The 12950-nt window shown below is 29.7% G+C and overlaps 2 protein-coding genes across 2 annotated transcripts; both read right to left on the bottom strand.

Annotated features, from left to right (window-relative positions):
• Positions 1-3395: 3395 nt before the first annotated feature.
• Positions 3396-4737, bottom strand: LOC132921771 (carbonyl reductase [NADPH] 1-like). Its single transcript, XM_060984968.1, has one exon. The coding sequence runs from the start codon at positions 4496-4498 to the stop codon at positions 3665-3667; it is 834 nt and encodes a 277-aa protein (XP_060840951.1). The 5' UTR covers positions 4499-4737; the 3' UTR covers positions 3396-3664.
• Positions 4738-6423: 1686 nt separating this feature from the next.
• LOC132922170 (UDP-glucuronic acid decarboxylase 1) lies at positions 6424-12781 on the bottom strand. The gene is made up of 8 exons (XM_060985531.1): positions 12295-12781; positions 11377-11636; positions 10697-10982; positions 9640-9753; positions 8765-8952; positions 8561-8693; positions 7482-7615; positions 6424-6834 (listed from the first exon to the last, which is right to left on the bottom strand). Exons 1-8 carry the CDS (start codon positions 12389-12391, stop codon positions 6757-6759), a joined length of 1290 nt encoding a protein of 429 aa, XP_060841514.1. The 5' UTR covers positions 12392-12781; the 3' UTR covers positions 6424-6756.
• Between the last annotated feature and the right edge of the window lie 169 nt (positions 12782-12950).

Here is a 12950-nt window from a genome sequence, read left to right as displayed (position 1 = left end):
GCGGGGCGTGTCCGATCCGAGCGACGGGGAGGAGCCGCGTCATTTCGGAAAGCGGCCGCTGGAAAGGCAGACCGCCGCCGCTGCGGGTTGCGGAAAACGCGTCCTCGGCTCTTGCCGCGCGCCATCACCTCTCCATCGTCATCGCATTCTCCGTCCCCTTTCCGCCGGCTTTTTCGACCTTCTTCTCATCGTCCACGTCCTGCACGTCTCCGCGACCCCCGCCCCCTGACCACCGTCGTGATAAGTGACCCTTGGGCTTGAGCACGAGGAAAAGAAAAATATATCCAAATACGGACGCGCGGCATACTGTATATATATATATAGACACCGATGCTGCTGCCTTTCCAGCAAAGCGAACTCATCACGCCAGCCTCATCGTGTATACCTATAAGTATAGGTTGATATATATTATATACTTTGATCGAAAAATATTCCTCCATATTCTTGTGTACCGGTATACGTCGTACTCATCGGTATACTTATTAGAATGGTTTTTGAATTATAAATTCGAAAAATGTATTTATAAAAAAAATACAGTTTAGATATATGAGACGGGCAAAACGTATAATTTCGTTGTGAAATTATTAACCTACTTCTATATTACAACTTTAAACTTAAAATTATTTATAAATGAGTAATGACATATTGACATGTAATAAGAGAAATAATAAAATAAAAAATAATTGGAACAGACAATTTATTCTATCATTTTATATTGCCCTTATATTAATTCTTCAATCTTATGTTTATTTATGAACCCTCCAAGGGCATTTTAAAGGGAAATTAAAACGGGCAGTTACCCTCCCTTTTTATACGTTGTAACTCTTTTTTTATCTTTAATTTTTCTGTAACTGAACTGTTTTAAACTGTTGATAAAATTAATCGACTTGTAAATGAGTAATTAATATACGTGTTCAATGTTCATATCAATCACTAATAAATAATATGTTAAATGCGGTTGTCATAATTTTTTTAAATATTGGTAAATATTTTTAGACCCGTTGAAAAAGTTTGAGAATTTAACTTAAGTTATTCTAGTATAGTAATTAATTTAAAAATATTAAATCACAATTTTTTTTTTAAATTTTTTTTTTAGTAATTAACAAATACATACAAATATTGAAATATGTGTATTTAACTTATGCAAATGGGGGAGGCAAGGCCCTTCGGGCCCTCCTTTAAATCCGCCACTGACAATTGAATACAATATTTCTCATAAGTAATTCTTGCTGAAACCTAAGAAATTGAAACCAAGAATAACGATTTTATAATATTTTATTTGTAATTCAAACATAATATATCTACGTGCACCACGAGGAGTGGTGACTTGAGACTTTTACGCATATTACTATATTTTATTTACTATACACAATGAAATTTTCAAAATATTTAAATTAATTTTAAACCATTACCTGTTTGTCTTGTTTATACCATTAACTTATTCTTACCATTCTACCTTCTACAGTAAGTCGGTATTGTTTTGTCAATAACACTAATATATTTATATATATATCAATTATTGAATTATATAATATAAGTACTATTAAAATAATTAGGTAATAATATAATAAATGTAATTCAAATTACCGTATTATTATTTACTAATTAGACTAGTAGTAAAATAAATTACTATATCAAATAATAGGAATATGATTTTATCAAATCTACCATAACACATGTAAATATATTTAATAATATAGGATCGATCGTTTTCGTTCTGCAAAATCATTTTTCGTATTGGTACACTATTATGCAATATTTTTTCATTGAATTCAAATTTAACATATCTTACTATTTGTCAGATTGGTAACCTACTTGCCCTAATACCACCTTTTTTTATTTTCCTAATATTTTTTTTTAATTGCCTAATGCCACATTGTTAATGTCCTAATAATAATATTTTTGTTTGATTAAACCTGATGGCTAATACCTACACGGCTACACATACATGGATAAAGAATATAGGTGCATCATTATTTTGTTATCGCTTTATTGATGTAACACCGTAGTAGATAAGAAGCAATTTTAAAAGAATTATTTTTATAAAAAGTACCTATTTGTTATATAATAGTATTATTGAAATGGAATAAGATAACATAAGTATTATTAGATTCGATTTATGGATAGGTAATAAGTGAAGTATGTAATACAACATTTTAAAACATTTATAAAAAAAAACGTATTTTCAAAAGATTGACGTTGAGAGATTATTTTTCTTATTGATAATATAAAATATTTACAATGTACATTTTATATACAATAAGCTGTATAATTAGATTTTCCCGAAAAAAAAATGAACGAACATATAATACGGTGCTATGTAGGTTATAGTTTATACTTCAGTTAAAGGGCAAACCGAGTTTCTCGGTCTGTGAACTAATACGCGTGCGAAATGGGCCATCCATCTGTGGTAGATTGTACATAGCATTTCGTATAACTTCGAATGGGGTCCAAACTATTCTCTAAAATTGTCGTCAAAATCGGTACAGTAAATTCGTTGTGTGTATATTATATAAGCTATAAACATATAATATATAAATTAATTTTTAATTTTTGTATAGATAGATTACATAATAGTATCTTTTATTTTTTTATATTTGTAACCAATCAAACTCAATATATAAACAAAAAATATTAGATTTTCGTGAGCCGAAACGTCCGAAACGAAATTCCTGAGTGACAGAGTGAACCCCAGTAGCAATTTACACTGATTGAGAAACAAAGCTATAAACACTCATCTAGTATCAAGTAAAATCCATGTAAAATTTGGTATAAATCAGTTTAGAAATTTCCAAGTTTTCACAAGACATGGTAACTTCAACTTTCAAGGTTCAATAACGATACAAACTCAGGTTTTGATGTACCTATTTTGAACAGGATCAAAGTCAAAAGGTCTAAGATCTTCAGTCCAAACAGACATAAAAAATGAATCAAATAAATAAGTGAAAATTAATCAGACAAAAGTTTGTAAGGCTGCAACTAAGGCGGTGCAAGCCGATTTAATACAATTCGTATTAAATTTCAAGTATATAATCTATACGTTGTCTAAAACTAAAGTTTATGGGAGAAAAATGAAATAGTTGCACATGTTCAAGAGAAACAATACAATGCGTAGGTAATAATTGTAATAGAAAAAGATGAATTGCCTTTTTAACTTAACATAGATAACACAAACAATAAAATATCGTTATTGTCTTAAAAATATGTACAGTTCACATTTAACGGACAGTTTAAGGAAGGGTAACATGCCACGGGCAACTCCTTACAAAGATCAGCTTTAGTTGTTGTATTACGAGTCGTTAAAATATTCTCAATAAATCAGTTCTCAGGAGAAACCAAACATACATTTTTCGAAAGTTTCGACAACGGGTTTTGTAAGAAGTAATGCACAGTGATTGCGATTTAAAAAAATATTATATTGTGAGAACAAAAAAACAGTATACAAATAAAGTAACGCAGTTTGAGCAGTACTAAATCGAATAATAAATATAAAAAAAATATTGTTTAATATAAGTAATAAGTATACAGAATGTGTGTGTGTGTGTGAATAGCGAGTGCGCGAAGTTAAAAAACAGGCACTTTTTATTTTGAAAAACCGTTCGGTGAATATCGAAATAGATATTAATATGACGAGTAGCACCTACGCCGCACGGACGTGTGCGTCTTAACACGTACACCAGTCCTTAACGGTCTTGTCGTTCCACACATAGCAGCCCTTGACGTTTCGTTCGCCCGCCGGCAACAAAGACAGGTACACCGGAGCTTCGGCGCCCTGTTCAATGGTCAGCGGCCCCTTGTGGCTGGTCATGTCCGTGTCCACGTATCCGGGGTGGACGCTGTTGACAACGATGTCCGCCCTGGCGTCCACGTCGAACGCCCTCTGCTGTATGAACGTCAGCGCGCTGACGCCCACCTTGGACACGCTGTACGCGGACGACGGCCATCCGGCCTGCGCGTGGTCGCCGGCCTTGGCCTTGTCCACGAACAGGCGCATCAGCGCGTCCAGCTCGTCGACGGTCAACAGCGGCGACGACAGCTTTTGCCTGTGCTCGTCGCCGGGAACCAGCGACAGGCGGCCGGCGGAACTGGACAGGTTGACCACACGCGCGCCCGGCACCAGCAGCGGGAACAGCGCGTCGCACACGGACCGCAGCGCGAAGTAGTTGACGCGTATCGTTTCCTCGGCCTGTACGCCGAACGGTTCGGTGGCGGCCGCCTTGAAGGCGATCGCCGCGTTGTTGACCAGCACGTCGATGCCCGCGTAGTTGTCGGCCACGAACTTGGCGAACGCGGCCACGCTACCGGCGTCGGTCACGTCCAGCTGGTGGAACTTGGGCCTGAGGCCCAGCTCGTTCAGCCGCGCGACCGCCGCCTCGCCCCGGCCCACGTCGCGGGCCGTCAGGTAAACGTCGCCGTCGAACAGCCCGCACAGGGCCTTGACGATGGCGTACCCGATGCCCTTGTTGCCGCCCGTCACTATTGCCAGTCTGGCGGCCATGTCGGCGAGAGTGTCGTCTCTTGCAGGTCGGTGTCCGCGAATGGGTGATGATGCAGTCGGAGTGAATCGCTCGCGCGGCCGGTCTGACGTCGAATAACGGACTCGATCTGTCGCGATGAGTTTCTGTACTGCGATTGCTGATTAATGATTATTGTTAGACGTCTGTCGTATATTTTATATAACAAGTACGTAAGTAAACATCACCTTCGTGTCCTGTAACATCACTATCATAATAATGATATAATTGTTTACTCTGCGGTCTTGCATGATGATAAGGTCCGACGACTAGTCCTTATCAATTATTGTTTTGCTTTAGTTCAATAATTGTTACTCACGAGCGCTACAGGTTATACTTATTATTTGAGGTTATGAACTTAATATTTTATTCTCGTTAATCGTTTTGGTGAATTGTAATAGTTGTAACTTGTAACTTTATAAGATTCGATATCCTTTCAAAAACTAAAGTCAACCGTTGAACTTTAGGGCTTAGGCTATGAGTGCTATGACAATATATTAAAATAAATGATAAGACATACCATTTTATTGTTAAAAATACAATAGTAGTATATTATTATTTTGCTAATAATTGGTGTATTCGATAATTTCTATTTTCTTTGTTGCTGGAATGCTGGCTCTTAGTTTTCATTATATATTTTCTTCTACCCAATTAATTGTACATTTGCACACATTATTTTATTTTAAGCAGATTTTAATCATTGAAGAATCATGCATAACAATATTTCTTTATTTAGTCGCAAATATATATTAAAAAAACTATTTTTGGTTTTCATTCAAAAATATGAAATTTTAAAAAACCAATGGTCGAAATACTTTAGGGTTCAAACTTTAAATTCATAATAATAATGTCTGTGAAGAACATTTTTGTACAGACCAAACTAAAAAAAAAGCATTTAGTTTATAAAGTGGGAAAGTATGCACAGTAAATTATAAATCATAGATGATGAATAGTTTTAACGAAGTGTGCCCCGCGAGTATAAAAAATTATTATTTAGGTTCCTCAGTTACGTCTTCGACTATTATAGTTGGTTCCTTACTAGTTCTATAATTTTATTTTTCTGTTAAATTTACTTTATGGATTTCTAACGTTTAAGCAGGGAAAGCAAGAATTATCACTAAATACAAATATTTTTTCATCAATAACGTGATGGAAGACCTATAATTTATTTATTAAAACTGTTTACAAGAATGTCAATAAATTACTCAATTAAAACTATAAATATAAATTTAAAGAATCCTACTAATAAAAGAAAATGAATATAATGAAGCACTAAGTTATTGTTAATTACCTATGTAATATCTTATCAAAATGTATAGCCAGAAGCAGTTTTTTTTATGTTTAAAAATATTCATTATAAATATTGTACACATAATGCTAAGTATTTTTTCAATTAATCAAATTGAATTTATATGGACTTCAAATCAAACATTTAAAATTAATAATGACCTCATTATGTTACTTGCGCCATTGTGGTACTACAAATCAACAAGTATTTATAATCAATTATTGCACATAGCTTATAGAAATGTGTACACTTCAGAATTCTTAGAACTTACCACCTATCTTTATGGTAATTAATTATATTTAAAAAATAATGAGTTCTCTATTGATATAATAAAGAACTTATACTTTAATCAATTTATTGATTCTGTTTACTGTGTATTTAATGCCAAGGCAAAAATTATCCAATATTTTCATCAAACCATTGAAATGATTTTAATAACATGAGCTATTTCATATTTATTTGTAAAAATTGTCTATTTCGTTATTTAAATTGTTAATGGCATGTGAGTTCTTTATTGTTTTATGTAATTTACGGGTTAGACCTATAACCTTTATCTACCACTGTAGAAAACTAAAGTTTATATGATTTAATATAGGTAATTTGCTGACAAACAATTAATAATTCTTTAATTAAAAAAAATATATATTAATTTGTCTCAACAGATTTAATTAACAAACGCAACGAAAGGAAAATAACTACATAACACAATAAGACAAAATGTTATAGAGATCACAGAAGTTTACAAAAAATACTAATAAATATAAATATAAATAAAAAACAATTGTTACATTTACATAATATGCTAAATTTTCATAGAATCAGTTGAAATTCAATTATTAACAAATTTAAAATAAATTAATTGTATAAAACATATAAAAACATCATTATTCACACCAATTGAAATAAAAATGAATAACTCATAAGTAATATAATATGATATTTAAATATTGTATATCAAACATTTTTTTGTGATTTCTTTATTTCTTGTTTAAAATAATCAATTGTCATTTTTAAACCTTCTTTTAAGCCCACCTGTAAAATAAGAACATTATGTTAATTATAGTGAATAAAATTACTGTTTTTAAAATAATTAATGGCTATAATCGAATCAAAAGATTAAAATATATACTATAATAGATAAGCCGTGATCATAAGACATTGATTATTGATGTAAAGCTTATAGTTTTAAATTGTATAATCATTTTACTATTATAAAATCCAGATTTACAAGTGGACATGCCACACTGCATGTACACAGTAAATATTATTTACTTTTGTATGTAAAAGCATACACATTTATATTTACTCTATTATTTTATTAATGTAAATTTATAAATGTTTATTAAAACCAGGAATGAAATTGATAATATTATATTAAAGAAAATTGTTTAATCACTATTTTAAATAGTCTCTCCAAACTTGTAGTTGGATTAATAGGATAATAATAAGTTCATCGGAACAGTTATGACTTCAGCCTAGCATTTCAAGAGCCAAAAAGAAAAAGTTTAAAAAAGTTTATAGTTAGTTTTAAAACAAATAAATTTTTTAGTTTATAATGTTTATATCGTATGAAATAATATTAATCAATAATTATATACATTAAGACCAATATGAAAATTCAAGTATAATATAATTCACATTATTTCTATAGTACAAACTACAAAACCATAAAAAAATACCTTAGGTTTCCAATTTAGGTAAGTCATTGCTCTTGTAATATCTGGTTTTCTTCTTTGTGGGTCATCTTCTACAGCAGGTGTTGTAATTACTTTACTTTTTCCACCAACCAGTCCTTTAATTATTACAGCAAATTCTGTAATATATAAATAATAAACTATTAATTATCAAAAATTGACTGGTAAATTGGACTATTAAAAAAAAACTTTGTTTTTAAATTACATTTAACTGTGGTTGTTATTTATTTATGTGTTTTACAATAATACACCATAGCTTTTAGGCACTATTATCAGTTGACTTGGTACACTTTTTTTTTTTTTAATATACTTAAATTGACACATTGGACACATATAGTGAAAACTCTTAATAACGAATCTGAAGGGATCAAGAGATTTCTTTCGTTAAAGAAAGTTTTCGTAATAGAGGGTTTAAAAAAAAAACAAAATTTTTATTAGAAATTACGTTGATAATAAAATGAATATATTCGATATTGATAATAACGGTATTATTACGATATAAAAAGTAAATAATGAAAGAATGTAATCGTTCTTGAAAATTTTGGCATTTTTGTCGATTACTTTTATAATTTATAATATGATAACATGTAAATTGTGTTATGAAACATAAAATATTGTTTTGTTATTGAGAGTGACTATAAGTTATAGAGAATGAATTGACTAATGTATTATAAAGCAAACCAACCATTATTATGTAATGTTTACGAGTTTTTCGTTGTAAAGAGTTTTCACTGTATATATTATTTATGTTTTTGTCTTAATATACTTACTTTTATCTTACAGAGATTAAAAATATCTACATTTTAGTAGGCCATATAACTTGTATGACTTCTAATAAATAATATTGGTTATTATTTTTTTTTGAAACATATTAAAGTGGTTATTATTCAAGAACGACAGTATGCACTATAAGGTTAATTATGAAAATTTAATTGATAACTATATTAAAATATTGCTTAACACTTAATACAATTATATAGTATTATAAAACTGTATTCATTCTATACTTATTTGCTAAAAATCTTTAAATTTTACAATGGTATTGAATCAATAATAAAACTTACCATTAATAGTATGTTCAGTTGGATTTCCAAGATTGACTGGCTGGGTATAATTAGAATCCATTAAGGCAATTAATCCGTTAACTAGATCAGATACATATTGAAATGAACGTGTTTGATTACCTCTACCATACACCTACAAAAAAAAAAATATTGAAAAAATAATATATTATTAGTTAGAACATTTGATGATATTGTATTTCTTACAGTAATCGGCTCATTTCGAAGAGCTTGTAATATGAAGTTGGAAACTACCCGCCCGTCATTCATATGCATTCGAGGTCCATGGGTATTAAATATTCTGGCGACACGTACAGATACTTTTTCATGCTTTGCATATGCATAACTCAATGTTTCTGAAACTCTTTTACCTTCATCATAACAAGCCCGTGGACCTAAATCACATAATAATTTTGGTTATTGGATGAAAATGTTAAACAATAAATAACATAAAGTTAAACTTAAGCTTAGAACTTGATGCATTAAATACAATGTTTAAAAATATTAATTAGTCCTAAAACTAATAAAGAGTAATGAGCTTTATATTTTTAAAGTATCAACTTAAAATACACACAATTGTTAGAAAAGCTACATAAAATAAAAAAATATGCATTTAATATTCTAGGATTTGGGCTATATTTTTCAGAATACTAAAATGTATCAAATAAAATTTGTAATAATGATACTTTTTTGTTATATGAGACTACGGCTAATTTTGCGACTACTTCCGTTATATAAGATTACTGCGGTTGTTTTGTGAAACACCTCTGAAAACACAGGTAGTCTTGGGTAGTAGTCATGAAAATAGCCGTAGTCTCATATAACAGGAAAGTACCATTTTGGTAGTCTTAAATAACAGGATTGTGATGTTATCAAAAATCATGGTAGTCTTGTATAATAGGAAAGTACTGTAATAAGATTCTATCAAAGAAATATGCTATCACATCAAATTACAATCATAACATTCAGCGCCGGATTGAAAAAAAATACTCATAACCGGCCCTTCGAGTTTTACTCGGTAACTCATCAGGCCAATCTAGCCTTAATAACATAAAAATAATTATATATTATTGAATATATACCAATTGGATTGACATGTCCCCAATAAGTTTCTGGCTGTGGATGTACTTCAGGATCACCATAAACTTCAGAAGTGCTGGCAATCAAGACTTTGGCACCGACTCGCTTCGCTAATCCTAAAATACAATTGTACTTAGTATAATAATTCAGAACTATATTATTTTTCAATGTGTTCTTATACAAATTATTATAATTCATACATTTATTTTCAAATAAAACAAGACAATAGTATTGTCTATTATAATATATAAATAAGCCACAAAAATGTATATAAAACTACAAATAAACTACATCATATACAGATTTGATGTCTTAAATATGTATTTACTTCAAATGTTTTGTTTTAGGAGAAACAGTATTCTCAAAAATAATTTTGTAATTGTACTACAGTTCAAAATAGCAGTGAATTTGGAACCACTTGAGAAAAAATATTTAATTATTTAATATGTTAAATATTGTATTGTATATAATTTATAATATATTTAATATTGCTTAATCTTTGGAAGATATCAACCAGCATGTGCCATCTCCATCAAACAAACACCATAGTAAATTTGAGTTCAGTGATTCCAAATTTATGTTGTTGGCTTTAATATTAAAATTAATTAGTCTATTATAAAATTTAGAGGTAATACAATTATGTGTTATCTCATTGTTTTTTTTACAGTAATTTATTTTCTGAGCAAATCACCAACATGTAAAATATAAAATTTAAAAATATCATAGCTTATAGTTTGAAAATCAAAATAAATAAACCGAGAACACAGATAATGTTCTGAAGTTTAAATTTGATAATATATTAATTTGTTATTATATTAAAGCCAAAGACACAAAATTGTAACAGCTGAACACAAATGTTATATCTTATATGTTTATAAAACAGAGATTATAATATTTATAAAATAAAATAATTTTTAATTACTTATAAAAGATAATGGAAAAGTTTATGACTATATTGCATTTATTATTTTTGAATTTTATTATGTGTATATTATAAATAATTGATTTAATATTTTACTATAAATTCTGTTATATTATAATTTTTTTTTTTTTACAAACCTAACATATTAATTGTTCCTATCGTGTTAGTCTTAATCGTTTTTACTGGGTTGAACATGTAATGTGGAGGTGATGCAGGTGAAGCTAAATGATAAATCTCATCTACTTCAACAAAGAGAGGATTGACTATATCTTGATGAATTAACTCAAAGTTAGCATGGCCAATCCACTGTTCAACATTTGCTTTAACACCAGTGAAAAAATTATCTACGACAGTAATGTCATGACCAGCTTTCATCAATTTATCGACCAAATGAGATCCAACAAAACCAGCACCACCAGTGACCTGAAAAATTATAATATAATATTATTTAAAATGAAAAATATATAATATATAGTAAATACAATTTTAAGGTTGGTAAACTGCTTTACAAATCACAATAATAAGTATTTTATAGTTCTGATTAGGTAAATCTAATTTTTAATAAAAAAAAAAAACCTTCTTCATAATAAAGCTTTTTTTTTAGAACCTCATCAATATGGCTCATTATGCTCATTAGATTAGTTAATGATTATATTAAAATAACACATTAGCTAAAGAACATTAAGACATAAGTATTTATAATTTTTTATTTGTAAAATAAGAGCATACAGCTATACGAGAAAGAGATTAAATATAGTATCTTAATTTTAAAATTGTATTTATGAATTTGGATGAGGGTACATTTTTGTTGACTTACCAGAATACGCTTTTTTGAACGATAGTTTAAATATTTGACATTGGGATAAGGCTTTTTAATACGTTCATCAAATCCTTGCATCTTGTTTTCAAGTTGTTCTATTTTCTCATTTGCAATAGCCAGGTCCTTTTTCAACTTATTAATAAGATTTATATTCTGTTCGGATTCAGCAGATCCAAAGAGCTGAAACTCTTTATTGTTTGATAGTTGAAGTTCTTGTTTAGGAGTACCATTATTTGATACAAGGCAATAGATAATTCCTGAAATAATAGGCAATCAAAATATAAATAACAGTTTATAATATGTACGGTTTGCATTCAAATGTTTCAATTATATGTTTAGATTTTATTTTTATAAAACTGTAGTACCTAGTATCAAAAGATGCTAAACAAGTATTCAGTATGAAAAAGAATATTTTGTTGCAACATTTTTTAAAATTCTGATTTAAAGGTCAACTAATGTATCAATACAAACAAATAATTTAAATAATCGAAAATTTTTTTGATAATCTTTACATTATACTCGTAATACAATATTAACTTTACCCAAGACTGTTGCTTTTTTTTATAGATTTGTGTATTTTAATGTTTAATAGTAAAATTAATTTATCAGGTTATTAACAAGAAACATATCACCAATGTACTTAAATAGCCAACAAGACTAAAATAAAATAATAACAAAGATATAAGTAATATAAAAAATTAGAAGCAGGCAATTATATTGAAAATAAAAAATGGTAATTTTCACTTTAAAACGATGGTCTCCTCTCATCGTAGTATGTGGGCCTATTTTTTCTCATAATGGTAATACAATAATTAACGACAACAATAAAATATTTTTCGAAACCATTGTCATTATTAAAATAGGAAAATTCGACACAGATGCATAATATACGAATCACAGACTATAATGACTTACCCAACGAAAGCAGGCCACTGCCTATTACCAATGCCAGGAAAACATTTATTCGGATCAACATTTGACGTCTATACTTGGACGTGTCCGACGGGTACATAATGATATTACGAACATTGTTGGTAATCGAAAGTTTCGCGGACAAAATTCGTTTTAGTTGCCGTACGTTAATAAATGACGCGGGGGGGACGGTGTGACAGAAGGAACGACGACGGCCGACGATGTATCATTATTATAATATAATTATTATCATTTACATTTTTATTTTTTTATTTGTCATCCATCAAGTGTCCAGCTATTATTATAATCATAAACTATAAAATGAACTAAAGATATTATTATTAGTTAGACTTTATTGTGTTAACGATTGGTAAATATTATTGTTATTTTTTTTGATGATATATTTATATTATTAATGTATATTGAATGCTGAAATTGTTTTGATTTTAATACTTGTTATTATTGTTACTGTCACACCGACGACGTGCAAAACAGATGTCGGTTGGGTGGCGGGTGAAATGATTACTGATAACCGGTCCGTGATATCTAGTATCTGATATTATTTAGCATTATTTACCACGTTTAACGTTAGTTGTGGTATTTAGCTTTACTTGAGCAGTTGAGCTTGATACAAAATACAAATATATAATATAGGTAAT

The sequence above is a fragment of the Rhopalosiphum padi genome, chromosome 2 (genome assembly GCF_020882245.1).
Source record: "Rhopalosiphum padi isolate XX-2018 chromosome 2, ASM2088224v1, whole genome shotgun sequence".
Classification (NCBI taxonomy): domain Eukaryota; kingdom Metazoa; phylum Arthropoda; class Insecta; order Hemiptera; family Aphididae; genus Rhopalosiphum; species Rhopalosiphum padi.
Note: the sequence above shows the minus strand (reverse complement) of the source record. Positions and strands in the feature narration are given on the sequence as shown.

Bases quoted from the DNA above. Each gene is read 5' to 3' on its own strand.
- LOC132921771 (XM_060984968.1), bottom strand. From the start codon at position 4,498: ATGGCCGCCAGACTGGCAATAGTGACGGGCGGCAACAAGGGCATCGGG.
- LOC132922170 (XM_060985531.1), bottom strand. From the start codon at position 12,391: ATGTACCCGTCGGACACGTCCAAGTATAGACGTCAAATGTTGATCCGA. The intron at 9,754-10,696 runs GTTTGTAAAAAA...ATTGTATTTTAG, and splicing joins AGGAACAATTAATATGTTAG to GATTAGCGAAGCGAGTCGGT. The intron at 7,616-8,560 runs GTAAGTTTTATT...TATATATTACAG, and splicing joins AACTGAACATACTATTAATG to AATTTGCTGTAATAATTAAA.